Below are 27,950 nucleotides of genomic sequence, written 5' to 3'. Positions count from 1 at the left end.
ATAATTATAGTAATTATTAGGATAACATGAATAAGAATGATTAAAACAGGAATAATTAAAGTAATTATTAGGATAACATGAATAAGAATGATTAAAACAGGAATAATTAAAGTAATTATTAGGATAACATGAATAAGAATGATTAAAACAGGAATAATTATAATAATAATAACAATAATAATAATAAATAGAAGCCAATTCCTTAGTATACCAGGACTTTCTTTTATTGTTATAAATTAATTTAGGGGAAACCCATATATTGATCAACATATATTTCTGATACTTTTATTGATTATTTGCTTTTGTTAATTAATCTTATAACAATATTATTGATAATAACTTTACATTAAAGCAGAGGCGTCACTCAGGACTCGTTGATTTGTGTTGAGCTGAGATTCCTTCCAGCTGTGATCACTTGTCAGCACATCATTTACCATCACACACACACACACACACACACACACACACACACACACACACACACACACACACACACACACACACACACACACACACACACACACACACACACACACACACACGTCAGTCCTGTTTGATGGAGCTGTTGACAGCCGGCCGAATCAGCTCTCCCATGATGCGAGCCAGGATGTGGCACAGCTCCTTGGCCTGGACATGAACACACACACACACACACACACACACACACACACACACACACACACACACACACACACACACACACACACACGTCAGTCCTGTTTGATGGAGCTGTTGACAGCCGGCCGAATCAGCTCTCCCATGATGCGGGCCAGGATGTGGCACAGCTCCTTGGCCTGGACATGAACACACACACACACACACACACGCACACACGCACACACGCACACACGCACACACGCACACACGCACACACACGCACACACACGCACACACACGCACATATTGTAGGCAGCGTGAAGCACCTTTCATTGATCTCCAGTTTAACTAGTGACTGCATGCATTCTTCAGAAAGGACACTTGCTAATATTAGCAGTAAGAAGCGTTGCTACCTGCTGAAGGTGCAGGGTGACCTTCTTGGTGCGGCCTGGCTTGTTGTACTGGAGGTCCATGGAGGGAATCTTGCCCTTCTTCTTGGGCCGGACGGTGTTCATGGACTGGATGTCCGTCAGGGAGATGTGGAAGACTCGCTCCTGGTCGGCAGCAACATCACACACATCACAGGTTTCAGTCGGGATGCTTCATTCATTCATTCATTCATTCATTCATTCTCTACATGGCTAATCAGGGTCGCTGGGGTCCGGAGCCTATCCCCGCTCTGATTGGCCGAGGGGAGGGGTTGACCCTGGACCAATCACAGGGCTACATATAAAGACACCGAGGGTCCACATGGGGTGAAAGTGGAAACTGGGGCCGAAGTACGAATGACAGTGTTTCTGATTCTGAAGGCCCTTGTAAGCGTGAACATGCCGGGCGGATCGGTCTGATCCTGAAGGAGAAGCCCAGAGGAGGCGCTGCCTCCGTGGGCATTCAGCTGAAAGTGGAGGACAGAGAGCTGAAGAAGGTGGCCAGAAGAAGCTCGTTGGAGCGGTCCAAGACGTATGTATCGGACGGAAACAGCACCCAACAGTGGGACAGGTTCTAGGTGGAAAGCAGCCTGGTGGAGTGGTGAAGATGAAGAAGATGCTGGATCCAGGGACGCTGCACTATGGAGGGTGGACATCCCAGCATGTTTGCAAGCATCTGCAACCAGCCTTCACCTCCACCTTCCGGACCTGTGCTCCAACTCCGACTCCGACTCCAGATTCGCCCTGATTGGGACGGCGAGCGCACGGACGTACCTGAGTTTTGGGGTGGAGGAAGAGCACCCCCTCTGGGCTGACGCTGACCATGCAGGGGGAGGGGCAGCTCCGCTGGCTGACCTTCTTGGCCATGAAGGTGTTGGAGCCGAACAGAGGCAGCGCGCTCAGCACCTCTGGAGGACAACCAGACAAACCTCCTTACAGTCGGGCGGGGGACGGGGGGCGGACCGTCCGACCGGACCTACCGATGAATCTGATTTTGGCATCTCGCGGGCTGAGGCCTTCCATGGCGGCGATCTGGCCCAGGCAGAAGGTGTGCACCTCCTCCGCCTTACGGCCGAGCCCCTCCTGCGACGGCACGTACTCCCGGGCCTGCTTCCTGGAGACACCAGGGATTTTCCAGACAGAAGGAACAGAGTTAGCAGAGTAGAAGAGTTAGAAGCGCTATGCAGAAGTGAGACGGCTGCTAGCGCTCAGGATGAAGATGTAAAACTGTGAGGTCCACTTACAGAGAGGGCTGGTTCTCCAGGCCCTGAGCCTGATGCTGGAGGGCCCACAGCTCCGCCATCTGCTGCACAGGTGAGGAGCCTCCTGCAGCAGGAGGCAGGGGGAGCCTCCCATTCAGATAGTCACCAAGCAGCTGCGCACACACACACACACACACACACACACACACACACACACACACACACACACACACACACACACACATTAGGTGTACTGTAAAACAGGACCGGGATGTTCTTCTGCACCTCCGGTCACCTGCTGGTAGTGGACGTCCACATAGAGGTCACTGGTGAAGTTCAGAGGGCTCAACCACATCAACCTCCTCAGGGACAAGAAGATGGAGGCGTCATCCAGCAGGAAGTCCATCACATACTCCTCAGGATGGAGAGGACGTACCAGCCCATCTGACAGAGGAGGAAGAGACAGTCAGTCATGAATCTTCTGCATCAGTGTCCAGATAAACCTCGCGGCAGCAGATGAACAGAAGAGGACAAAGCGGTGGAAGCCGGAGGAGAAGTGACTTTGTATTCTTCTTCTACGTAGAGACTGGAACGCAGTGGAAGCTGCTGGAAGGACGGGCCGATTTACCCTGATGGCGGGTGCACAAGAGGGAGAACTCCTTCACTTCTGAGACGTCGGAGACGCCCATCTCCTTGCAGAACTCTTTCAGCGCATCTGCTGACATCTGGAGGGAGACACCAGCAGAGATACCTCATCAGGTGAAGCCGCACCAGCAGATCCCTTGAGAGGTCGGAGACGGATCTCACGGTGAAACTGCGGATCCTGATGGGGAACTCGGCGCCTCCGGGCAGCTGGACGGGAACGCGCCGACTGGTCTTTCCGGCCTGCAGAAAACCGAGAGGCGGGGCGTGAGGTCTGAGGGATCCCGAGGAGCATGTATTCGTGCGCGCTGGCGAGAAGGTCGACTTGCCAGGATGGCGTCCAACTCGGCGGGTGACGGAACGCTGCGACGGCTGCCGAACGCCAGGGAACGTTGAAGGTTCTCCTGGCACATCAACGCCATCTCTGAGCACACAGACAACTTTAGCACACCTGGAGTACCACGCTGTCCCATCACAACGCTTGCTTGGTGGAGGAGGTTCTCATGGAGGTTCAGTGCCCAATTTATAATGAATTCATAATCCATGTTTTGGAAAATTGAAGAGCAGATTGACATTTTGAAATAAGTCCTATCTGGATGCAAGGATGCTGCAAGACATCAGAAACTGCACTTAGTGCAACATTAACTCCACAAGACCATCTCCAGGTAGGACAATGTTCGGTCAACACCACCAGATGAAACCAACTCCACACCACCAAACATGCTCTTGCGTGGCTGCGGATATAGCGGTCAAACTCCACCGTGATGAGGGTGGCTGTAGTCCTGGCAGATGTCATCAAGGTGGCGGGAGACATAAGGCAGCAGGGTGGCAGAACACAGGAAGAAGCCGGTGGTCAAGTTCAGCAGCCTCCATCCGAGGGCACAGCTGCATCTGTACGAGTCCACAAGGTGCACAAGACTTAGCAGACTGCCTGATGGTAATGGTAGCGTTCTGAAGACGGGTCCTCAGTAACCAGGTTAGAGCACACTGACTTGACCGGGTTGTTGGTGGTTTGCTTGATGACTTGGCAGTAAATCTCGTCTCTCAGCAGCTCCCTCTCTTTCCCCAGCTGGACCGGGACAAAAAAAAAAATCACCCCTTTATTTGGCCTGGAGTCCCTGGAAGTTCTCCACAGCTGGCACCGGCGAGCACACTCACCAGTAAGATCTCACTCAGGCAGCCGGACTGACTGCCGTCCTCCCCCGGAGCTTCTCCCATGAATTTAAGCAAGTCTGGAAGGAGAGCCAATGGAAGTCAGAGAAGTAGGGTTCTTCATCTGTCAGACCAACCGGAGAGTAACCAGAGAGGCCCCTTTCCCGCCACAAAGGGGAAAGGGGCCTCTGCAAGGGGGATGTGCCATCGACCGACCGGACCTTCGGAGGGCTTCGGCCCAAAGCAGCCGCTCTGCTGATCGTGCCCCTCGCAACGGTTCCATTGGCCGATGTGCGTATTTTATCAGGAAAATAACACTTGAATTATATTCCCCTGAGCAGCTCCCCCGGAGAAAACAGTTTGGTCAGAAGATGGCAGTGCAGACTACGTTCACGGCGTCACCCGTATGTGGTCCGGTGTGAGGAGTGTATGAACAGCAAGGCTGCAGGGCTCCGGCGGCAGCCCGCCATACTGGATTTGCAGCCCCATCAGAAGAACATACGACCCAAGCCAGGAACCACAGACATGGAAGCAGGAGTTTGAGTTCCGTATTAACCCATGTATCCCTTTGGACCAACTGCCAAGAGCTTCCATTGCTTGCGCCCTCGTCTCTCTGGGGTTTGGCTTATCTTTCTTTCTACTGACACGGCTCAAATTGGTTCATCGTTACAAAAACAAAACTACGCTGATTTCAAAATAAATCAGCCAGCCGTGTGATTCTACCAACATTCCAAGGTCTTGTGTAGTCCCGTTGGAACGCTGCTCATAGCCAATATTCTCATTGGCTATGAGCAGCGTTCCCACAGGCTGTTTTGATGGGGTGTTTGGGAACAACCTGAGGTGAGGCTACAATCACCAAAGGATGCCTGAGTCCTCGGGAAAAACAAACGTTTGTCTCTCGGCCAAGAACGCCGGGAGGTTTCTGACGTGACCAAGGAGGCAGTTCTTTGAGGGGCTTTCCATGATTCTCTTGGGTTCAGAACCCAGGAAGGCAGCTGCTGGTCCCCTGATCCAGACCGCTAGCGCAGGATTTGTGTTGGACTTACTCAGGAAGCAGCGCACCGAGAGCTCGTTGATTTCAGGGTCACTGTAGAGGATGAGGGACTCCTGGATTGGTGTCTGATGGGATGAAGCAAAGAACATGCGTGAGTGAGCAGGTGATGCGGGAGCGGCGACCACCGGTGTGGGCGTTACCTGCGTGAACTGAACCGCTTCCGAGAAGCTCCTCTCGTCGGACGGCTGGCCCGTGGTCTCCATTCTGTGACAAACAGCCCGGAGATCAGGGGGGACCAAACGTCCTTGGGGCGCTCGGCCGGCACCACCGCTCGGCGCTCGTACCTGAAGTACTTCATGGCAAATTCCGCCATTGCTGAGGGGAGCTCCGAGTCCAGGGTCGAAGCGCGTCCGGAGACGATGCTGGCGGGCCGCTCGGACTCCGTGCCTCTGCCGGGACTGGAGGACGGGGCCGGGCGTCGGCCGGCCCCCCTCATGCTCTTCCTCCTGTTGTCCCTGCGGTCCAGGTGGAGGTGGTGGTAGTCTGGCGCAGGAGACGGCTGGGTGGCGTCTTCTGGGAAAAGACCGGAACGGCCTCCCGTGCTGCCGAAACACCAGCCTGATAAAAGCGGGCACAGCAGGGTCAATGCTTCATTTCGGTGAAAAAATAAATGTCACAATCCAAACAGTGGAGCTTCCAGGTCCATCTTCTCTCCAACAGAGACGTGCTGATCAGAAGGAGCAGCTCATCTTCTGTGAAAGAGCATCTGAGGCAGTTTGGAGCTGGACATGACTGAAATAACATCTCCTCCAGCTAGCAAGACCTGCAGGAGACCAGAGACGGGTTTCCCACCTGATTTCAGAACCTCCATGGGCAGCAGTTTGATGATGTCGCCTCGACTGAAGCTCAGCAGACTCTTGTCGTCCGTTATGAAGCTCTTCAGTGCCACGACGTGACCGGAGTCCTGGGGCCGGAGGTGGAGGCCGATCAGAGGGAGCCGGCCGACGGGGCCGAGGAGGAGGAGGAGGAGGAGGATCAGACATGTACCTTGATGAGCTCCTGGAGGAAGAGCCGCACCATGGCGGTGATCTGCGGGGCTTTGGACGAGCGCAGCGTGATGGTTTCCTTGGTCAGCTGCAGCTCCACCGTGTCGCCACCGAGGAGCCGGAGCGACAGCAGCTCCGCGAAACTGGATGAGGCCGAGGAGAAAAACACCGGATGAAGATAGCCTGAGGTTCGACAGGGTTTCATCTTCTTGTTTGAGGAACATTTTATTGATGGAGTTTGGAGGCTGGAGGGGCCGACCTGTGGTTTCTGAGCAGGTGGAGGTGTTTGGGGTTGATGCCCGAAGCTCTGACCAGGTTGAGGAGACGAAGGCCGCGATGAGACACGCCCAGCAGATGAGCGTCGCCGCTGTCCGTCTGCACGGCAGACAAAGATGTGCGATACGTTCAGGGTCTCCTCAGAGCCCGTCAGCCTTTTCTCCTCCCATCATGCTCACCTTCACGGGAAAGAGGCGAGTGAAGTAGTTCTCCCAGTTGTCCCGGGCGGCGATGACGATCCTCCGCTTCATGTTGTCGTCCTGGATGGTGCTTATCGTGGTCCCCACGTTGAAATTAGCTGTTCCAGGACCACGAAGAGGCCGAGAGACGTGCAGAAATTGAGTTAGTTTAATGGTCGCATTCCCCCAGACGCCGTTCTTCCTGCCAATGAGCAGCCAGGACTGTTAGGACCCACCCAGCAGGTCCTTCATGTTCCTCCGCTCCTCCTTGCTGATCTTTATGCAGCTGTCGGAGTAGGTGTCCCTCATGATCTGAGACAGTAGCAGGTAATCATACAGTGGACGGCATCAAGGGCTCGATCGCTTCTGCCGGAGAAAAAGCTCTGACTTCCAGACGCTGCGGAGACACTGACCTGCTCGCACAGCAAATTCAGGACGTAGGGTCGGTTGAAGACGTCTTTGGGGTAAAACACCTGCAGAGGACGACGACCAAAGTTAAGGTGAGCCCAGAAGGTCTGTATCTCCTCAACCCTTCCAGGCATTTTGGCCGTTTGGCTTTTTGACATCTTGGAGCTGCAGGTGGTAACTTATCGCAAACCGCATGCAATTTTTTTTCTCCCACTAACTCGAGTTACTCGTTTTACACAGTAACCTTAACTCCTGACTCAGAAGTGCACAAGAGCTTAGAAGGTTCCCGGGACGGTGGTGAAGCCAGAAAAGCATCTGGATCCTGCTGCGCTGCGATGAAGGCAGAGGACGGAAAGTGAAATCCGTGTGCAACCGTGACGAAGTAGAGCTGTTTGAGATCGGACGAGATTTCTGTCACTTTAACGTCCGTTTTCAGACGCTCTGTCAAATCCCCCCGACGGAGACGTTGGCGAGCCTCGCGGGCGGTGGATGTGGACGTCCGGAAGCTGCTGGAGGTGCAGCTCGTGATCCAGTCAGTCCGCCAGCCACCTCTCTCTGACCGTATGGGGATTTTCCAGCCTCACACTCACACTCTCGCCGAGATTTGGGCAAATTCTTAAAGAAAACATGCCTCTCCAAACCGCCGGTGGGTTTCGGGGTTAGTGCCGTTAAGCCAGGCATTAAAGTGCTGAGCCGCTGTTTGTGGCCGGAAGCTCCTGCTCCACACTGGTGTCAGGATTCACCAACCTTTCCTGGAGCAGAAATCGAATCCTTCGTCACATTTTCTCCAGAGATCAGCACATCCTGACGTTTCGTCTCCGCTGTGGGCTTCATGCCACAAATCACTACCGGCTACGGTAACCAGGACGGTGACCGGTGAACCGTGAAACTTCTAGCTTCTGCAAAACTTTGTGTGACCTTCAGCTACGTGGAGCAGCTACATGATGCTACACCGGATTCCATGCGAAAGAGGTGAGATCGCCAAACAATGGAACAAGACGATCACCGCGATGGAACAGCGCTCAGATGAAGACGTGGCGTTGGATCGGCTTCTCTGCAGCTGACTCACGGGGGCGTCAACCCGCGGACGGCTGCGGCTGCCACAGAAGACTGAACCACATGCGTTCAAACACGGAGCTGTATCTGGGTTTGTGGGGTTTGGAATCGTCTACAACGCCAGGCTACATCCCCGTCCGACACCGCAGCCTTTCCTGACACGAGCGGCGTTTGCGACGTGTCTGACGAGGGAAGCAGCCACCGAACAGCTGCCGAGAACATCCGGACACGTCGGATGTCACAGCGGGCTACATCAGCAATCTCAGCTCCTGATGGAGGAAGAGGAGCACCGGCGGAGTTCCTGATAATGGGAGGCGTGAGGGACACGAGCTGAGCGGACCGAGCTCTTCTGAATTCGGATCCTCTGCAGATCGTCCTCTTTGTGGAGCGTTGTGGGCGACGTGAACCGAGCTCTGGCACGACTCGGCCCCGGCCTCGGGTTCGCTTCACGCAGACCGCTTGTAGCACACCAACTCAACAGTCCCTGCCACCCTTACCTCTTTGCGCAGGAAGAGTTTCCCTGGCATTCTGGAGTAGGACAAGTGGACGAAGGTGGAGAAGCGGTGCAGCTGAGAGGGAAGGTTCTCCTCTGCTGACAGAGCATCTGCTGTTTGGAAGGAGAGGTCATTCGTCAGTTTCACTCTTATTTGAAGGGAGCGAGAAGAGGTCCTCCACCCTGACGCTCGACATTTTGGAGACACGTTTCAGACGACTTCCATCTGTTCCTGGATCATGTGACAGACATCTTTGTGACAGACGAACAAAATAGACCAATCAAAGGCGGGGTCACTTCTCAGAGATCCATGATGAATCACGTTTCTTCAACAGTGTCATCAATGCCACCGACCCGAACCCCTCCATCCCTCTCTCAGGAGGTCCCGGGATGCTTCTCCTCCTGAGGAGGGTACACTTATTCGCAATCAGCAAAGCTAAAGATCTTCAAGGGAACCCCTGTCAAAGCCATGAGAAGAGGACAGAAGCTGAAGATTTGAGAACTTCACTCACCCAGTAAGGGGGCCGCCATGTCCGGAGGCTCGGGGATGCTCTCGGGCGGCGGCGGTGGGGGGGCGGGAGGCAGCGGTGAGCTGGGAGGAGGCGGTTGATGCGGCCTGGAGCGCTGGGCGCCAAACAGGTCCGCCAGGGAACGCTGCTTCTGCCTCATGGAGTTGGAAATGACACGAGACCTCCTGCTGGACGAGGGAGAAGACTTGGGGGAAGACGTCCCCATCGGAGGCGGCTCCTTGCACGGCGGCGGAGCCCACTGCCTCTGCGGGGTTCAGGACGTACAGGTGCTCAGTCTTGGACGGGGTACTAGAATTTGCAGGTCCTGAACATGTTGACCCCTGACCTTCTGTGGAGACACCGGGCCCTGGTTTCTGAGTTTGGCCAAGGCCTCCTCTTTGTGGTCGATCTTCTTGACAAATTGTTTCGCAGGATGCCTGTGAGGATAGAAGAAGCCTGTTTGAGTCCGAGGCTCAGAGTGGCTGGTGGCCCCCGGATACCTCGGAGCCAGAGTACTCATCTACTGTGAGGAGATGCTAAAGTAAAAGTGGTATTTCCACGTTGGTCTCTGGACGTGCAAACACTGACCTGACGGGCTCGAAGGCCTTGGGCTCAGGCGGCGGGCGGCTGTTGAACAGCTTGATGATCTCCCGGATGCTGGAGGTGGGCTCGGCCGACGACTCGGACTCTGGAGCCCCGGATGCTACCGGTTTGGGCGGGTCGGGGCACCGGGCCGGTGGAGACCGAGGCCGCCTCACTGAGGGTAGGGTGTGTGTGTGTGTGTGTGTGTGTGTGTGTGTGTGTGTGTGTGTGTGTAGGACGGGGAAGCATTGATAATCAGTCAATCAGTCGTCCGTTCATGGAGGTGGTCTGGGAGCTGGTGATCTTTCCAGGGATTCGCTCACCTTCAGGTTTGGGTGCAGTGGGCGGAGGTGGCGGCTGCGAGGCCCGGGGGGGAGGGTTCTGCTGGGTGGAGGCAGAAGGTCCCTGAGGTGACAGACCTGGAGGACCAGGAGCAGAGAAGAAGGCTGATCAATAACGGTGAATGGTTGACTCCAACAGACGCAGGGCAAGGATTGGTGCAGACGCCGCTGCCTCCTGCAGACACAAGGGCTGAGAAACAATAAGAACTCAAGACTTCAGGACACTTTCTTACTGTCCATCTATTTCCTAAAACCTGCTCCTTCCAGAACTCAGAGAGATGATGTGAAGGCCCACCTATCTTCTGGAAGTACTCCTTCTTGTGTTTGAAGGACTGCAGGTCGCCCGGATCTTCCTGCTCTGCTTCTCTCGCCGTCTGTTGGAGGAAAACATGAAGAGCTCGCTAGTGCCTTTAAATCCTTTTAAATCCAATCGTTCAGTAGCGACGGTCAACAGTCCAGAGCAATGGAGAGGGTGGAGAAGAACTGGAGGAACTTGTGCAAGCAAGTTAGAACGGGTGGAGAAAAGTGTCCGGGTGAGACGAGAGTACCAGCCCATGACGGAAAGGAAAGGCCAGAGCAGCCGTGGTGTCTGGTTTGCAGACACCATGGAGAAGACAGGAGGCACAGATGAAGATGTGAGGGATCCTCCTTGGGAGCGAGGAGGATGGAGAGGATCGTGTTAGATGTTCTGGAGATGAAGTCACACTGAGATAGTTTGGACATGGACAGAAGAGGGATGGAGAAACTCCGGGTAGAAGGATGCTGAGGTTGGAGGAAGACCTGAGAGGAGGTTGATGCATGGAGGGGGAGAGGACAGGAAGAGGAGAGGGCGAGATGGAGGCAGGTGATTGGCTGAAGGTTAAATGGAGGCAGGTGATTGGCTGTGGAGACCCCTGAAGGAAGTAGTCCAGAGGAGAAGAACACCTGAAGGTAACGATGACATCATTCATCTCCCTCATGAAGATTGTCCTTGTCTTTGGAATCACAATTGTAATCGTAATAGAAGTAGTGGCAGTGGCAATGGTAGAATTACATGTAGTAGCAGTAGTAGTGGGAGTAGTAGTAGTAGTGGGAGTAGTAGTAGTAACAGTAGTAGTAGTAGTAGTAACAGTAGTAGTAGTAGTAGTAGTAAAAGTAGTAGTGGTAGTGGTAATAGTAGTAGTAGTAGTAGTGGTAGTAGTAGAAGAAGTAGTAACATTAGTAGTAGTAGTAGTAACAGTAGTAGTAGTGGTAGTAGTAGTAGTAGAAGAAGTAGTAACATTAGTTGTAGTAGTAATAGTAGTAGTAGTAGTAACAGTAGCAGTAGTAGTGGTAGTAGAAACAGTAATGTTAGTAGTAGTAGTATTAGCAACAGTAGTAGTAGTAGTGTTAGTAGTAGTAGTATTAGCAACAGTAGTAGTAGTAGTGTTAGTAGTAGTAGTATTAGCAACAGTAGTAGTAGTAGTGTTAGTAGTAGTAGTATTAGCAACAGTAGTAGTAGTAGTAGTGGTAGTAGTAGTAGTGGTAGCAATAGTAGTAACAGTAGTAGTAGTAGTAGCAGTAGTAGTAGTGGTAGTAGTAGTAGTAACAGTAATAGTAGTAGTAGTCGTAGTAGTAGTAACAGTAGTAGTAGTAGTAGTAGTTGTAGTAGTGGTAGTAGTAGTAGTAGTATTAGCAACAGTAGTAGCAGTAGTGGTAGCAGTAGTAGCAGTAACAGTAGTAGTAGTGGTAGTACTAGTAGCAACAGTAGTAGTAGTGGTAGTAGCAATAGTAGTAGTAGTAAAAGTAGTAGTAACAGTAGTTGTAGTGGTAGTGGTAATAGTAGTAGTGGTAGTAGTAACAGTAATAGTAGTAGTAGTAGTAGTAGTAACAGTAGTAGTCGGAGTAGTAGTAGTGGTAGTAGTAACAATAGCAGTAGTAGTAGTAGTAACAGTAATAGTAGTAGTAGTAGTAGTAGTAACAGTAGTAGTAGTAGTAACAATAGCAGTAGTAGTAGTAGTAACAGTAATAGTAGTAGTAGTAGTAGTAGTAACAGTAGTAGTAACAGTAGTAGTAATAGTAGTAGTAGTAGTAACAGTAGTAGTAATAGTATTACCTCAGGCTGGGTGTGTTTAGGATGGGGTGTGTGTTTAGGTTGGGGTGTGTGTTTGGGTGGGGGAGGGGTCCGGGGTCGGGGGTCGTGGGGCGAAGGCGAGCGCCGCACGCTCCTCCTCTCAGACTGGCGCTTCTTCTGCTCTTCCTGGGTCTGCTTCTCGGACAGGTTCAAGGCCTGCGTGGTCATCTGCTGCGCCTGAGGAGGCCGAGGAGGAGGGACGTGTTTAACGCAGGACGCCGACGCACGTGGAATCGGAGGAGGAATTCCACGGGCACCACCATGATAGCGGCCTGCTGGTTGATGAAGGCCTGCTGAGACGCTGCCATCTGCATGGGGTCGGCCATGGAGGGCGCCATCATTTGGGGCTGCGGCATCATCATGGCTGCAGGGGGAGGAAGGCAATCAGACCCCACGGAGCGGGACGGGATCCGAGACAGGTTTCAGAAGAAGGTAAAGAAAGGGACCTTGCATCGGCGCCATCATGGGAGCCGCGCCGTAGGCCGGCATGGCGGGGCTCATGGGCATCCCTGGGCTCATGGGCATCCCTGCGGGAGCACACGGGAACACGGATGGACGAGTCACACGGAGTCAAACATCTGAGTCCTATCTGCACACACCGGCCCGCAGGACCGAGCGTGGACCGAAGGCTTCTCCTCCACCTGGAGTCCTTGAGCAGCCGCCGCTGCTCTGAGCTCCGCTCCAGACTGACCTTCTGAAGGTGTTCGCGGCTTGCCTGAAAACTGCACTGAACCGTACCGGGCCTTTCCGGGTCACTGGGATCAGATCATCGGCAAAGATCGCCACCCGCGCCACGTTCAGAGGCCGAGCTCCAGAAGCAGATAGGCCGGTCTATAAGAAATGTTCTAGCTGCCTCCTGCTTTGATGCGAGACAGGTGAAGGTGTGAGTTCATGATGGAGAGAAGGTCGTTGTCTTACCCATCGGATAGGCTGGCATGGTCATCGGCATCCCTGAAAGACACACGGTTGGCTGAGATGCAGGAGGAGAAAGGAACGGCCACCACAACAATTTGCGATGTCACTGTTTCCCCGTTATCGTCACAGGAAGTAGGTGTTCTCTGCTCTCAGAGGGTATGCTGTGATTGTCCACAAACATCTGGCTGTTTGGTGGACATCAAGACACGCAACCGCAGTTTTGGTTGAGTTCTTCACTCCGATAGCCAATTGTCAATCATAGGATTCCTATCGGTACATCTGAAGATTGGGTTTGTCCCCACTGAACCTCCAGGAGGTCACATCTGGAAATGGGACAGTGTGATCCAGGTGGTGATCAGGCCTTTCCTGCTGGGAGACGAGGCTCTGACCAGCAGACCACCGTGATGCCCCGCTTAGTTCTAGATGTTTAGAGGTTTTATTCTTTTATAAGAAGATCAAAACATCTGAGGTGAGTTTGATGGGTTGAAGAGGACACGTTCTTACCGGCTCCATACATGCCAGGGTGCATGGGACCAATCCCTCCGCCGCCACGAATCCTGCGAGTAAGCCCGGCTATTTTCTCCATGTCCTAGACACACACACACACACACACACACACACACACACACACACACACACACACACACACACACACACACACACACACACACACACACACACACACGATACGTTACTGCACCATCACGTGACCAGTGCTGCTGGTGTCGATGGTCACAGATCCTCTGATCATCGATCAGTGACTGAATGGGTCACCTGACTCCCGGGTCCCTGATCCCCCACGGTGTCCAGCAGGTCATCCACATAGGCGTCCACCTGCTGCCCTCGACCTGGGATCAGGAGAGCAAAAGGGTTAATCATGGTCATCAGGTGAGAAGCTCGGCACAGAGTTCTTGGAGAAGTCGCCTGCAGAGAAGCAGCTAGATCTGAAGCTAAACTTGATCACTATATCTCCGAGGACCAAAGGTATCCTCAGGTCATCAGACGTGGTTCAGCTCCGGTCCAGTACCTTCCTGTGGATACTCCCTGCCCCAGGGGTTCCCCTCAAACCGGGGCAGCTGAGGAGCCTGCGTGGCCGGGGCCGGTGGGATGAAGTCATCTGCGTCTTCAAACTGCATCCTTTGGAGGACAGATACGCACAGATGTTGACCGGGTGGAGCAAACTCCTTCCCGGCACCTCGCATGCAGGACTCGTCCTACCGGTCTCCCTGGCTGCTGAACAGGTAGTCTGTGTTGGTGGTGGAGTGGGTTCCCGCTGGGGGCAGATCTTCAGCTTCTGCTCCGGCCAGCAGGTCCATCACAAAGTCAGAGCCGGCCAGATCGGACCAACCGTCATCGGTCAGAAGAGACACGGACCAGCCCAGGGCTGCTTCTGGAACACCTCTGCCACAAGGGCGGCGCATGAAGAGGTTAATGAGCCCACGCGCACACACATGCACGCCCACGTGCGCACAAACAGAAGCCTTGACAGGTGACCGGGTGAGTGAGATTAGACGAACACCTGGATTGGAGAAGCCAAGAAGCCAGCTGCTCTCCTGTGGTCCAGGACTCCACCTCCGTTGTCAGGATCTCATCTGTGAACCGGGAGGTTTTAGAGGATGCCACCAAAGAAGAAGGAGGACCAAAGCCTCTGCCCGTCTCACCGTTGAAGGTGTTCACCTCCAGGGCCACGGTGCCCCTCCTCTGATTGGTGGTCCACTCCAGCTGGCCGGGAGGGTAGACCCTGGCCACGGGGGCCGGCAGCTGCAGGGACGTTAGCAGTTTGTGCTGGCAGAGTGATCGGTGGCTCGCCGGCCCCTGGTCGGACACGTACCTGCACCGGAGACATCACGAACTGGCGTAAAACCAACACAGAAACACCACATCTACAAGCAGGGTCTCGGTTGCCTTGTTTTCTGGTTTCTGTCGTCCAGGTTCTCAAGAACCTCATGCTCCAACCCAGACAGAAGCACAAAGAGCTCTCACCGGACCGGTAATGTTCCTGACAAACCTGGATGGTTAAACTGGGTCTGCTTGCGGTGAGTCCTGCATCAAGATGCTTGAACTCTACAGGGACACAGCATGTTATCTAGCAACCTTCAGTCTACGTCTCATCTGCCCCTTGATTTCCCCTCTTTTTAGAGTTCTGTGGCAAAATCAAATCCAGGCCCTGCTGTCAAGAAACTGAGCATCCTGCAAACCGCTAGCGTGCCTCTGCAGGTAGCTGAAGTAGTTGCCGCACTGCTGTTAGCAAACTACAGCAGAATGCTATCTCACAGCCAAACATCATTCCGTCAAGTAGACTTTGCTTTTTAAAACAAGTTGTATGTCTTGTGTGAGGTGTTGGAGTTGGAGGTCCCAGGTGGCACCTACTTGATCAGGGGTTTTTCCAGAGTCGGAGAAGGAGTGAAGGCACTGAGGCAGCAGGCCGTCAGCAGCCACGCCCTCTGCTGGCTCTGCTCCTCACTCAGACCCCAGGTGTGGTGCACCAGCTGGGCCAGGATCTCGTCTCTCAGGGCCGGTCGGCTCTGGCCCTTTTCGATGATATAGTTGCCCAGCATCTGCTCCTGCCGGCCGCTGAGGTCCCACTCTCCTGTGAACCTCAGGATCTGAGGGGAGCAGGATGGAGCGCCGTGAGCGAGGTGACAGAGAAGAAACGTGAGCTGACAGAGGAGAACCTCATTGCTCCCATGTACCAGTTTATGTATCTCCACAGCTGTCCTGGCATCTTCTGGCTCCAGGGAGGTGAGTGGTCTTTGGAGGGGGTATCCCTGGGGCTGGATCCATGTGTCCTGGGGTCAGATGTGGAAAAAAATGTTTAAAAATCAACGTTTGTTTTCCTGTTACTCATCAATGTCTTTGTTTCTGCTCATGTTCACTGACGTCAAAGTTCCTGGTGGCCGAGGCCTCCAGCAAACATACACAGGCTAAGTCGTCATCATCATCATCGTGATCACATCTGGGGGAGGATCCACAACCAGAACATGGATCATAACTACTCCACTTCCCTATGTTCCTGTCAGTGATCCACCTTAGGAGGCCGCAAACCTCTGACTAGAACAACCAGAAACCAGCGGCTGCTGAAGGCAGCTAGTAGAAGGGAGTGGACAACCTCGCAGCCGAGGTCCGCTATGGGCCTGGACCACCTAACTTCATGAGGAACGTGTCGTATCCAGTAAGTTGTGTCCTCCTGCAAAACGAGCCTCATCTGTCCTGCTTCTCAGGGTCGTGCAAAAAATGGGATTTGGTTTGAGAGCTTGTAGGCAATGAGTCATCTGATACCTCCAGTACCTCCAGTATATGCACTCCAAAACGCTCCAGAAACAGAGCAGATGTTCCTTGTCATGTTCTTACCTTTAGGACGGACTGAGCGTAGTGGGAGAACGGGTGTTGGTCGACATCTGGAGGCAGGCTGAGACGGTGCTTGGCCTTCACCTGTGGATGCGCCGCCTCTCGGACTCCGGACACCTGCTTCTTACCTGCTCGGAGGACGGAATCATCAGCTCACCGGCCGAGCCTCCGAGTCCATCGGATAAGAGGAAACGGGCTGTTTACCTTCGACGCTGCGAAGCCTGGCCGACAGCTCGGCAGGGATCTCCAGCATCCCCACATCCTGCCAGGGATCAGCAGAGTTACGGCGGGGAAGGAAGACACCGAGGCAGGCCGGCGCCCCGGCTGGGGTTCGGGGGATGCTTACCATTTCCGGAGAAGCAGACTTCGCGGTCGACAGCGTCCTCACGTCGTTTCTCTCTTGAATCTCCTGAAAGCGAAGACAAACCCGAGCAAACGTGAGTCTTTCCCATCCGACCACCTCGGTTCACTTCACTCTGTCTGACGGCGCCTTCTTCTCCTCCTTCTCAGGCCGGTTGTCCTCCGTTCTGCTGCATCTCAGCAGGCTTCCTCTCTGCTCTATTCTTAGACGCACCTGTCTTTATATCCTCCTCCTCCAGCAGGTCCACGCCCCGCCTCCACCACCTCGTTCCAAAGGTCCAGCTTTGTTTTATCAGTGAGTTTTATGGTTTGGGAGTCGCCCCGTCACCTCAGGCTATTACCGTCCGACGAGGACTGTTTTTTACTGTGTTGCCATGTAGTCCTGGACTTGTAGCCCCAGAATCAGGCTGCTGTTTCACTGGGTGTCCCAACAAGTGACTCTTGAGTGACAGAGAGTGTGTGTGTGTGTGTGTGTGTGTCAGGGGTTCACACCATACACACCGACACACACATTCGTATGTGTGTTCTCATTATTGCCCTTGGGTTATCAAATAACTCGGAGAATCAGGGCATAAAACGCGCCGGGCTCCACCTTCCCGTGACGATTCAGATGCACTGAATGTTCCGTCACGCAGCTCCGTGGACTCGCCTTCCGACACACACTGGTAAACACACACCGCCTGAATGCAAACCACCGGGCAGCCCGATCAGCCGAGGGACAAGGAGTAGAAATACTCTGGGATCGTCTTTGAGAGAAAGAGCTGATGGTATTTTTAAATGGAATTTAAGGAAACGCCAACCTTTGGGGCAAAATCCAAGTTTCCCTTTTCAGTGGGACAAAGCAAAGTTGCGAAGCACTCCGACTTAAAGGAGTGTCTTCTGCTTACTGTTCCGGCAACGTTCGGTTTATCTGATGAAACCTGTGTTTGCCCCTCCGACCAGCGCCGCCACCAGGAGACAGAACCATGAAACACCTCAGGTACAGAACATGGAGGCTTCCGGTGAAGATGTGTCTGTCGGATCATTAACTTCTCTGGCCGATCGATCTGAGGCCGATAAGGAATGAAGCCGTCCGATGTCCCTGCGGATCCTGCAGGATTGGCAGACGCCCCTCTGAGTCGGGACACGCCGGTCATCTTCCGGGAGGTTTTTCAGAAAAACTACCAGCTCTGGTTTCTTTGAGACGGCCAGGACGTCACCGTGATTAGCTTTAGCAGCCGCCAGCGAGCAGAAGGTGGAACCTCCAATGTCCACAGCAGATAGTCAACAACACAAACACCTCCACACCGCACGGTGACATACATCCCGAGGATGATGGTGCCGGAGCTCCGCGGACCGAAGGAAGACCACCATCAGGACATTGCTGTCTGAGATGAAGACAGAGGAGAAGCACAGAAGAAGCCTACCTGTGGGAGCTGAGGAGCCAAGTCTGAGACACCTCCCAGGAAGGAGAGGCACTAAAGCAGAGCAGGGGGTAAAGTCCAGGATCGCTGTGTGTGTGTGTGTGTGTGTGTGTGTGTGTGTGTGTGCGCTTGAATTGTTTAGAAGATAAGAAAGCCCAGCAATGTCATGGAATTGACCATTCAAGCTGAAGAATGCTGAACACACACCTTGGGGCATGTAGCTCGATGTACAGGTGTGTGTGTGTGTGCAGGACACACTCTTCACCACTGGCAGTGATTCTGTCAGGTACTGGTAGGTCATGACTTGGACTTCCTGCAGGGCCCACCAGGACCTGGAGCTCCAGCTGCCACCATGTCGGTGCAGGAAGAGGACAGGGATGTTGTTGGAATGAACTTTGACCTTCTCCATGGATGACTGGCCGTCATTGAAAGGTTCACACCCGACGGGTTGTTGTCTTCGACTATTTAGATTGATTTGGGGACGATTGCAACCACAAACCGGACCGGCGTGACGTTCCATGGACGCCTGCCGGTGGACAACATACCTTCCTCCAGTGGTGTCTCTTGATGGTGCTTCGGTTTATTATCATCACCGCCCAGAACTGGGTGAAGGACTGCTTCAGCCTCTTGTAGTACTTCCTGAAAGACGAGAAGACAGTCACGCACAACCTCTATACTGCCTGACGGCCGTTTGACATCCCATAATACCGCAGAGAAGATGTCTGATCCATATTCAGAAATGGACTTCTCCAAATGATGGGTTTCACTGCAAAGACCAGATGAGATGAAGAGAATGCTTGGTGACCACAGTGGCAAGATGAGGTGGACAGAGCAGTGGAGCGCCGACGATTCAGGAGATCAAGGCAGGATGAGATAAACAGAAGCAAAGTCGTGGATTCCAGGTTGTAGACGTTACAAAACATTCTTCATCTTCTGGAGATGATGAAGTCTATCTGGCTACCAGAGCTAATCTGGCTTGGCAGGAGAATGATGGAGGGTTGGAGGAAGGAGTGGGGCTGGGGGGGGCTGGTATCTTCTTCTGTGAGCTGCTCCATTCAGGGGTCAGCACAGCCAATCACCTGCCTCCATCTAACCCTCTCCTCTCACACCAACCGACTTCCTGTCCTCTTCTTCTCCGTCCATGAACAACCTCTCTGGTCTTCCTCCAGACCTCCTACCTGGGACCTCCAACCTCAGCGTCCTTCACTATCCCTCCTCTGCACAGGTCCAAACCACCTTCTGTTTCTTTCTATGTATTCCCTGTGCCTGCAGGGGTTGTCTTCTGGCACTCTGTCTCCCCCCAGCAGTAATTCCACTGGAGATGTGGATGTCCTGGATTTGAGTTTCTCCATTTGTGGTCCCGTGACTGACAGGTGACCCATCTAGGATAAGCTCCGCCCCCTGACCCGGGGTCAGCGGGGATAGGTCCCGCCCCCTGACCCTGTGTGCTGAATGATCCATCTTGATGCCGAATGAAGGGTCACGTCCGCATCCCTCCCAGAGGTACCTCCACAACTGCGCACCAATCAAAAGGACGTGACATCCTTCATGTAGAAGGCAACAGGCAAGTTGAAGTTGGATACAAAGGTCTTCTCTGCCCATGGAATCAAACCCCTGTGTGCTTCAACCTGATGCGGGAGCTAGTGAGGCGTCCCTTCTAGAAGGTGTTAGACGGTCTTCCGGGGGTCCGGTGTGCTGCTGGAGGCCAGACGGAAGTGGACAGGACTTGACAAGTTGTATCTGGCTCTTCCGACAGAGCTTTGGTGGCATCACCGGCAGAGCGGGACAAAGGTCACACATGAGGACAAATGAAGATCTGTGCATGTTGTCAAAGACCAAATATGTGTGAACTGCTGACATCCTGCGGGAAGACTAGGGAGGACTTCATGCATACGACACCTAAAGATGGGTCCAATGCAGCCTTCAGGAGCCCATTGGGAATTGTTACCGGGCCTGGTGTCCTCGGATGTGGCTCTGGATGATGATGGCTTTCTGTTTGAAGAACCTGAAGTTCCTCCTGCAGAGAAAGCCCCGGATGTTCCTCTGGATGGTGATGGCGGCCCAGGTCTGAGTGTTGTTCCACTTCTCCTCCAGCTGCTGGTACAGAGGATCCTTAAGGAACACCTGAAACACACACACACACACACACACACACACACACTGACATACCCCTGGATGTTGTGTATCAATGTGAGCACGCTCCAAGGGCACCTTGGTGAGTCCCAGCTGGTATTGTCCCTTATCTGCACCAACTTGGTCCAACAAAGCCACCGTGCTGCGTCGGTCTGTGGTCTCGGTGGGCTTCTGGATCAGCAACAGCCCGTACCTGGAGGACACCAAGCAGGTGGTGATAAAGCTATGAGTGAAGATGCGGGGAGCCGGAGACGTGGCATCAGCCGGCACCTCTCGGTGAAGATGGAGTACGGGATGCGCACAGGGAAGCCCTCTTTCCGGATGTGGATGGTCTCCATCATCCCAGCGTGCTTCAGCTGTGCGGACACATAGTCCAGGTCAAACATCCCGGGAAGCTGTGGACACCAGGAAAAGGCAGGTCATTCATAATGGCCCTTTTGGAGCTGCTGCTTGGAACACCTGCTGGTACCTTGAGGTAGTTTGGCTTCAGACAACGGATAAAGGTGGTTCTGCACCTGAGTTGAAGGGAGGAGATGGACACATGAGGGGGATAAGAGCAATCAGACGCCCTCCTTACCAACCGAGCCACAGCAGCCCCTCCTGTGATGATCCTCGCCAACGGTTCAACATCTATCAACACTCAACGAAGCTTCACCCCCCCACAATTCTCTTCTGTCTGATTTCTGAACGGCCCAGATGGGGTTCTACCAGAGTCACGGTGCTGGTACCTCTCCAGGCGGCCGGTCAGTTCAGTCAGTGACTGCAGGAAGTGTGAGGCGGCGGTGGAGGGCAGCTGGCGGAGGCCTTTGCCCCTCCAGCCCAGCTCCCTCTGCTGAATGTAGCTATCTTGAACCTTCCGGAACAGCTCTGATACCATCTGAGGAACACCAAGAGAAGGGACATGAGGAACTACATGTTTCTCTGTAAATTACCCAGTAAACCACACTTTGCTCACCTTCACCCGACTCCTGGCGAACAGCTCCACCACCTCGGTCCTGAACTGGTCATGGTTCTTGTTCAGAAAGTTATGGACCTGGAGAAGGAGGAGGTGTCACTTCAACAGGCCGACGGGTGCTTCTGTGCGTCGTTACACTTTGGTGTCACACCTGGTAGGTGACGGGTCCGGCGTAGTGGTAGATGGTGAAGACGGGTAAAGGGTTCTTGGGCTTGGCGTAGAAGGGGCTGGAACCGTGGTGATAGTGGCACTTCTGGAGGAACGTGTGGTCAGTAGCCTGGAGGTTGGGAAAAATATCTGATCTACTCATCCGACCTCAGCCCACAACTCAAAATTCACTCATCGTCCCCACTGAACCACTGACTAATCATCATTCTTACTTCATGTTTCCTGCTAACCCTGCTGTCGGGCTGCGTACCTGAGGAAGCCACGTCTGGTCGTCCAGGATGCGGAGAATGCCATGAGGCCTGAGGGAAATTAGCTCCAGGCATGAGTGGAAGTCCTTGACTGAGACCGGGTACCAGGGGATCTGCTCGGCATTGTACTCCTCCTGGACACACACCGGACAACGTTTTGAAACGGGTCTCGGTGCTCACCGGACCGCAGCAGACTCTGCAGTGCAGATGTCTGGCCGATAGTTGGCGCTGTGGGATTAACTCAAACAATCAAAGGTATGAGACACTTCTTGTCTCACCCCTGGTGTTGGTATGTCGACCCAGCCAAATGTGTCCATGGACTGAAGCCTCAGACCACATACCCAAGTGTCACAAGTCTGTCCTGTTGGATCACGTACCCATACGGTTTCATTTCCAGGCACTGCAAACGCTGTTGTTACATCACATCCCAGTCATTCGGCAGACACTTTCATCCAAAGCGACTTACAATTCAGTCACCAAAAATCCAAAGTACCAGTAGTCAGAAGTCAGAAGTGATCACTACCAAATAGCCATCTCAGAACCATATACAGACATACTGTACATTCATTTCTTTGTTTGTTTGTTTTGGGTTTTTTTTTTGGCTAAGGACAGAAGGATAAAACGCCCTCAAAGTTTTGTGTCTTCAAGTGTTGTCATGTAAATGTGGCCTGTGTCTGAAGGCCAGGTGATCCTGTTGCTCATCCGGCTCACCTGCTCCTGGGAGATCACGGCCTGGTTGACGAATTGCTGCAGCTGCTCGTTGGCAAAGTTGATGCACAGCTGCTCGAAGCTGTTCACGCCCAGGTCCTGCAGAGAGAATAGGTTCACAGCAGGTCAGAGTCGAAGGTGGCCGGACTTTAGAGCCATCTGAGGACTACATTCCTTATCCAGCAGTCATGGAACCAACACGCTCTACCACTGGAAGCTCACAGGGATGGAACAGTGATGGCTCAGCGAGGACAAGCTAGCATTGTGTCTGTCCAAAAACAGATGTGCACATTTGCTAAATATTGACATTATGTTCTTTCTATTTGTCTACAGGCTATAAAGTGTTAGCTTGTACTGTTGGTCAAACCAACCCCCCCCCAGCACCAAAAGGTTCTTGGTTCTTGACCTGCAAAGAACTGAAGCCCTCTTGGTCCAGTTTTTTTTTGTTTTTTTCACTCAGTACCGGGAGACCAGCTAGGGTTAGCAGGGCAGCAGGCTATGTACCTCAAATCCGTAGATGTCTACGATCCCCACGGTGCTGTCCATTTCTGAGGGGCTCAGCCAGTCGTTGATCTGCTCCATTAGCCAGTCGAACAGCACTGAGTACAAGGCTTTGGCAATGGCATCTCTGCATTACAGGAGGAGAACCCTTTCATGCTTGCTGAAACGTTTGAAGGTCCATCCATCTTCCTCCCGCTTACCCAGAGGCAGCAATGTTTGAAGAGATTCTTAAGATTTTGAGGCTCCCTCTTTTGCTCTCACCTGGACTCGATGGCGCTCTCCACAGACAGAGGGCAGTAGATCCTGTCGTAGATCGTCTCCTGTTTTTGGAAACAGGTGATCACCGCGCATGCCGGCTCACGCCGACGTACGAGTTGTGGCCGAGCCACGGACACTGACCGTGACTCTGTGTGTGATGACCGTCTGCAGAGCCTCGGAGGAAATCTGAAGCAGGGCGCCGACCCTCCTGACCTCTGTCTCGCTGAAGATACGAGCCACCTCGAAGGACTCGCTCTGAAACCACATCACCGCCCGATGTTTGACGGCAGAGATCGTCACCTCCGTACTCGGGTCATTCCTTTCCACGCACCTCATAAGAACTGAAGCAGATGTTGCCGAGCTGTAGGATGGAGGAGAGGACGGCCCAGACGGTGGTGGTCTGATCAGCATGGAGCCCGATGGTTTCGAAGCAGTGAACCAAAAGCTGGAAGTCCTGTTTGTCCCGTTTCCCCTTGAGCTCACAGGCTCCGCCCTACTCATGGGACACATGTGCATCGACAATGAGGGTTGGAGGTCGAGGGAAGCAGCTCGACGAAATGATCGGTTTCACCGGGTTGTGACGTACTTGGTTGAGGTAGTAGTAGGTCTCGGCTCCCTGCAGGTAGAGTTCCTGTTTGTCCCAGTCATTCAGGCCTTCCAGCAGCTCATAGAATACGTGGTAGTTCCTCTCTTCATTGGCCTGCGGGAGAAAGAACCTGAGCTAGGAAGGTGATTCATCGTTCTCCATTGTTTGTGCTTTGCGTCTCCACCAGTCCTATCTGTCAGCGAAAAAATAGAAAAGGCGAGGGGGGCATTACTGGGTCGGCATCAGCCGGGATCCAAAGGCTGAGGGGCAGATAAAGTAGAACAGCTGCACCTCCGGTGTGCGTTCAAACAGCACGACCGTCGCCTCGGTCTCCAAGCTTGCTTTCACAGTAGCTTTGGAGTTCGCCAAAAGGACATTTCTCCCCAAGGGAACAACTTGTGTGTTTTGCGGACAACCCGGCCCCCATAATGTTCTCACCTGGAAGACCACCCTAGATTTCTCCAGGAGATATTTGGACAACGATGTCCCCACAACAGCGCCGCTGTCAACCAAAGCGCACAAAGTCAACACCAATTCTTCTCCTACGACTTGTATGAGCAGAACATCGGCTGAGACGAAACCAAATCCGTCTGACTCACTGGAGGATGTGAATGTGGAGGTACTTGCCAAAGCGGCTGGAGTTGTCGTTAAGGATGGTCTTGGCATTACCGAAGCTCTCCAGGATGGGGAAGACCTCCATGGGCTTAAGGAGAAGAAAACCAAGACAGGGAGAGGCTTGTGAAAAACCCCACCAGTGCTTTTATACGACCAAGTCTGTCATTACTGGGTTCAAAAGTGATTTCAAAAATGAAACGTACATAAATCAATCCTGACCCTGCAGAGTCAAAGCAGATATAGAGACCGCGGTCCTCAGTCGCAGAGTCATAGTATCGTTTGATGGCCCAGAATGCTGGCTAACTGTAGCCAACAATTCATTAATGACACAGATACCTTCCTAAAATGTCCTTGTTGGTGCGTCATTCACCTGAGAGGCAGAAAGAGGGTGGAAGCCAGTCCTCTTTTGCACCGGCCTGCTCTTATTTCACCGTCTTTGAACAAAACGGCTTCTTTCCAAAATGTTTGTAAAATCACGGCCGGGCTGAGGTTCATTCCAGCCCAGGTCAGGAACGTACCCCCCCACCGGTCACGAGGACCGAACCCTCGCAGTCCCTTTGACTTGCTGCTCCTCAAGCAACTGTTCAAACTCCACCTCTGCCTCTGTATTACCTGGCGTAGCACCTGCTCTGAGCCCTGATAGAAGGAGCCGAGGTAATGGACGATCAGCTTGGTGGCTTCGGTCTTTCCTGAACCGCTCTGGCCACTGCAAGAACAAGACACGCTTGACAGCCTGCAAAGCTTCGGTAGAACGAGCCTGATAAAACACTGAAGCAGTCATTTCAGCAGATCCAGTAACTGTGTGTTGACCCATGTGCCCTCAGGAGAGCTGCCTCCATCAAGGATCATCGACCCCCAACATGGACCCGTCACTCCTACGTCAGCAGGGAGGTACAGCTATGTGAGATGTAGGAGAACTCCTGAACTCCTGAACAGCGGACAGGAGTTTACAATCATGGACATTAATTACATTACATTGCTGTAATTTGGCAGACACTTTTATCCAAAGCCAAGTGTAATTCAGTCACCGAAGATCCAAAGTACCAGTAGTCGGAAGTCAGACGTGACCACTCAACCAGATAGCCACCTCAGAATTGTATTTCTTATTCTCCCTCCTTCCCACTATTATCTATTATTCTTATGTTTTTGCTTGAAACTCTGGCACAACAATTTCCTTTGGGATAAATAAAGTTGTTCTTATCTTATCTTGGAACCATATACATACATTCGTTCATCGGGGGTTGGTTGAAGGCTAAGAGTGATTAGTAGGGTAGTGCTTGGTGAGGAGGTATGTTTTCAGCTCACAGTGAAAGACGGGCAGTGACCCTGCTGTTCTGACCTCAGGACAACCAACTGTACTCCACTGGTCACTAACAACGTACACTTTTTCAACGTGCACGTCCCTGCTGACGTTGCACTTCGGTCGTCAAATAGCCGAGATCTGCCTCAGAATAACAGCCGACCAGGCGACCGCTGACGTGAACAGAGCCCAGTGAAGGTGCCGAAGCCGGGCCGGCGTTTGGGTCAGAACCTGATGATGATGCACTGCTCCTGGCTGGAGGCCTGGGACCTTCTGAAGGCTGTGTCTGCGATGGCGTACACGTGGCTGCGTCAGAGGACGGCGGGAAGCAGAACTGATTTAAAAACATTTGCTTCCCTGAAAGGCACCGGACGCCCAGACGTAGAAGAGCGCTTTGCTCACGGTGGGTTCCTCTGCAGCTCCCGGCCCCGATACCTGCACCTCAGCTCCTCGGTGTAGATGTCCAGGTGTTTGAAGGGGTTGATGGACAGCAGTATGTTTCCAATGTAAGTCTGGGAAAAGAGCGACACATTTTCGGAGGAAACCTTCCAAACTTTTGGGTTTGGTAGAACTCTTGGAATCTATCTGGAGTCCTGAAGGACCGAGATCTTTGTTCGAGATGAAGTCACAAGTATTCGCTGGATACTCAGCCGCTGCCCTTTGTGGTAGGATTTCTATGGTGAGTTGACCTTTGAGGCAAAGTGCACGTGCCTACATATCGTGATGGATCTCTGCTGGAACACTGTTGTGCTAACAGTAAGTCAGGCAACAGTGTTGGAGAACGGGGGCCAGGCATTACTCAGGGGTTGGACCACCCAGATCACCTCCCTCACCAACCGGAGCTCCAGCCTGGCTGAGTTGACGTACGTGGACAGCAGATCTGGAAACACTTACATAGATGCAGTCACGCTGGAACCTCTTCCTCAGACTCAGAAGCACAGAGCTCTCGCACACTTCCCTGAGGACAATGGATGGACAGGCGGATGGTGATATGGTCGTCGTGTGTGTGTGTGTGTGTGTGTGTGTGTGTGTGTGTGTGTGTGTGCGTGCGTGCGTGCGTGCGTGTGCGTGTGCGTGTGCATGTTCTTACTCCAGCTGGGACAAATCATCCACTACATCCACCTCGACAGCACTGGAGCTTCCCGGCATCAACACCTGAAAGAGTAGAGATGTGAGTCATGGCTCCTGTTCCTCCACCCTCATCCTTCCATCCGGAGCGCCAGACATTCAACCAAATGACCGTCTCAAGTAACAAAGCCCATCCTGGTTTAAGATGTGCTTTCATTCTTCAATACTTCACCTCCTTGCACCCCCCACCCCCACTCCTCTTTCACCACGATAGGTAACCAATCCACTTGCCACGGCAGAGCAGCTCCATAGCGAGTGTGTCGCTTGCGCTATTGTGTCTGCAAAGACCAGGAAATAAATAAATCAGCAGCCTCCCATTCTATCCTATTGTCTGGGAAACACGGGCTAAAGTGATGAAGTAGAACTGTGGCGCTCACGTCCTCGTCCTCGGTACGCCTGGGACAAACCCTTCAGAGGCTCGGGGCGTTTGGTCAGTGCCGGTATCACCGAAGACAACGTAGGCAGTCCTCGGTGTGTGTTATTTGTGGCAGCTAAAGGACAACTCCTGGTCAGAGATGCGTCCAGGTGTCTAACAGTGGCACTGGAAGCCGATGCACACCATCAGGTGAGGTGTTCCTACGAGGTTTAGAACCCAGGGCGATGACTTCTGCTTGGTCAGATTTAAACAACAAAAACATTTTTTATGCCCTGAGGATGCGTCTCGAGTTTAGTGAAGCCACTGCTTTCCATTTGGCTTCCATGAGAGGCACAACTGGGCATCATCTGCACCGCAGGGGACATTAATAGAGCTCCCTGAAGCTGTTCGCCGAGGACGCGTCCATAGAGTGAACAGATTGGGTCCGAGCACAGAACCTTGTGGAACACCGTAGTTCGTTTGCACGCAGAGGACGCTTTGTTTACACGTGTACATTGAGAAGTCAGACGGATACAGCTTGGCGCAGGATGATGCAGCTCCTCTAACGCCAACCGAATAGCCCGGTCCTTTGAAAGGTCTTCAGGGAAAGGAACTAACTCCAGCCGCCACGGCAAGATGAATCTGATCAGAGAAAGAACGTGGATTGCAGTCTTTGCCGGACCGTAAACTGCTTCTGGTCGGTCAGGTGCCGCGGCTACTGCCCGGGTCCTCTGACTTTTACATCAGACACCATAAAAGCCGTCGGCTAGAGGACACGGTTCCAGGCTGATGTGGGTTTCACCCTAGTTTTTGAAACACGAGACGACGTCTGCGACTTGGGTCGAGTCCGGTTCGTAGGCTACCTCGCGACGATTTGGTTAGTTCCTGCAATTTAATAGAAGAGCGTTTTGTACTGAATTTTACTACCTGTGTACTAACTAGGCGACTCTCCAGCATCTGTTGGGTGGGATC

At 53.0% G+C, this 27,950-nt stretch overlaps 1 protein-coding gene across 1 annotated transcript; it reads right to left on the bottom strand.

Annotated features, from left to right (window-relative positions):
• Window positions 1–201: 201 nt before the first annotated feature.
• On the bottom strand, window positions 202–27,950 carry myo15b (myosin XVB). The gene is made up of 65 exons (XM_086140227.1): window positions 27,906–27,950; window positions 26,586–26,650; window positions 26,390–26,453; window positions 25,898–26,007; window positions 25,727–25,801; window positions 24,808–24,901; window positions 24,180–24,283; window positions 24,019–24,082; window positions 23,581–23,694; window positions 23,326–23,487; window positions 23,136–23,249; window positions 22,998–23,056; window positions 22,740–22,863; window positions 22,239–22,334; window positions 21,530–21,661; window positions 21,263–21,388; window positions 21,112–21,189; window positions 20,885–21,033; window positions 20,626–20,671; window positions 20,427–20,551; window positions 20,235–20,349; window positions 19,972–20,147; window positions 18,569–18,662; window positions 16,607–16,669; window positions 16,465–16,522; window positions 16,264–16,388; window positions 15,606–15,701; window positions 15,283–15,518; window positions 14,574–14,743; window positions 14,432–14,504; window positions 14,131–14,313; window positions 13,940–14,049; window positions 13,675–13,760; window positions 13,417–13,501; window positions 12,916–12,948; window positions 12,444–12,506; window positions 12,258–12,361; window positions 11,980–12,174; window positions 10,201–10,279; window positions 9,888–9,983; window positions 9,571–9,739; window positions 9,329–9,419; window positions 8,986–9,247; window positions 8,478–8,584; window positions 6,930–6,989; window positions 6,753–6,828; window positions 6,517–6,635; window positions 6,321–6,436; window positions 6,063–6,204; window positions 5,868–5,979; window positions 5,360–5,633; window positions 5,216–5,279; window positions 5,068–5,140; window positions 4,028–4,101; window positions 3,862–3,938; window positions 3,630–3,760; window positions 3,199–3,293; window positions 3,035–3,112; window positions 2,856–2,952; window positions 2,523–2,671; window positions 2,270–2,400; window positions 2,006–2,139; window positions 1,800–1,933; window positions 1,011–1,151; window positions 202–627 (listed from the first exon to the last, which is right to left on the bottom strand). Exons 1-65 carry the CDS (start codon window positions 27,933–27,935, stop codon window positions 544–546), a joined length of 7,161 nt encoding a protein of 2,386 aa, XP_085996353.1. The 5' UTR covers window positions 27,936–27,950; the 3' UTR covers window positions 202–543.

This window comes from Fistularia commersonii, chromosome 33, assembly GCF_037954325.1.
Source record: "Fistularia commersonii isolate RoL2024-O1a breed Wild chromosome 33, RoL_Fcom_v1.0, whole genome shotgun sequence".
NCBI classification, from domain to species: domain Eukaryota; kingdom Metazoa; phylum Chordata; class Actinopteri; order Syngnathiformes; family Fistulariidae; genus Fistularia; species Fistularia commersonii.
Note: the sequence above shows the minus strand (reverse complement) of the source record. Positions and strands in the feature narration are given on the sequence as shown.

Coding starts and splice junctions, on each gene's coding strand:
- myo15b (XM_086140227.1), bottom strand. CDS start 27,935: ATGCTGGAGAGTCGCCTAGTTAGTACACAG. Junction 26,454..26,585: donor GATGATTTGTCCCAGCTGGA/GTAAGAACATGC, acceptor CATTGTCCTCAG/GGAAGTGTGCGAGAGCTCTG. Junction 6,437..6,516: donor CTCGCCTCTTTCCCGTGAAG/GTGAGCATGATG, acceptor TCTGCCGTGCAG/ACGGACAGCGGCGACGCTCA.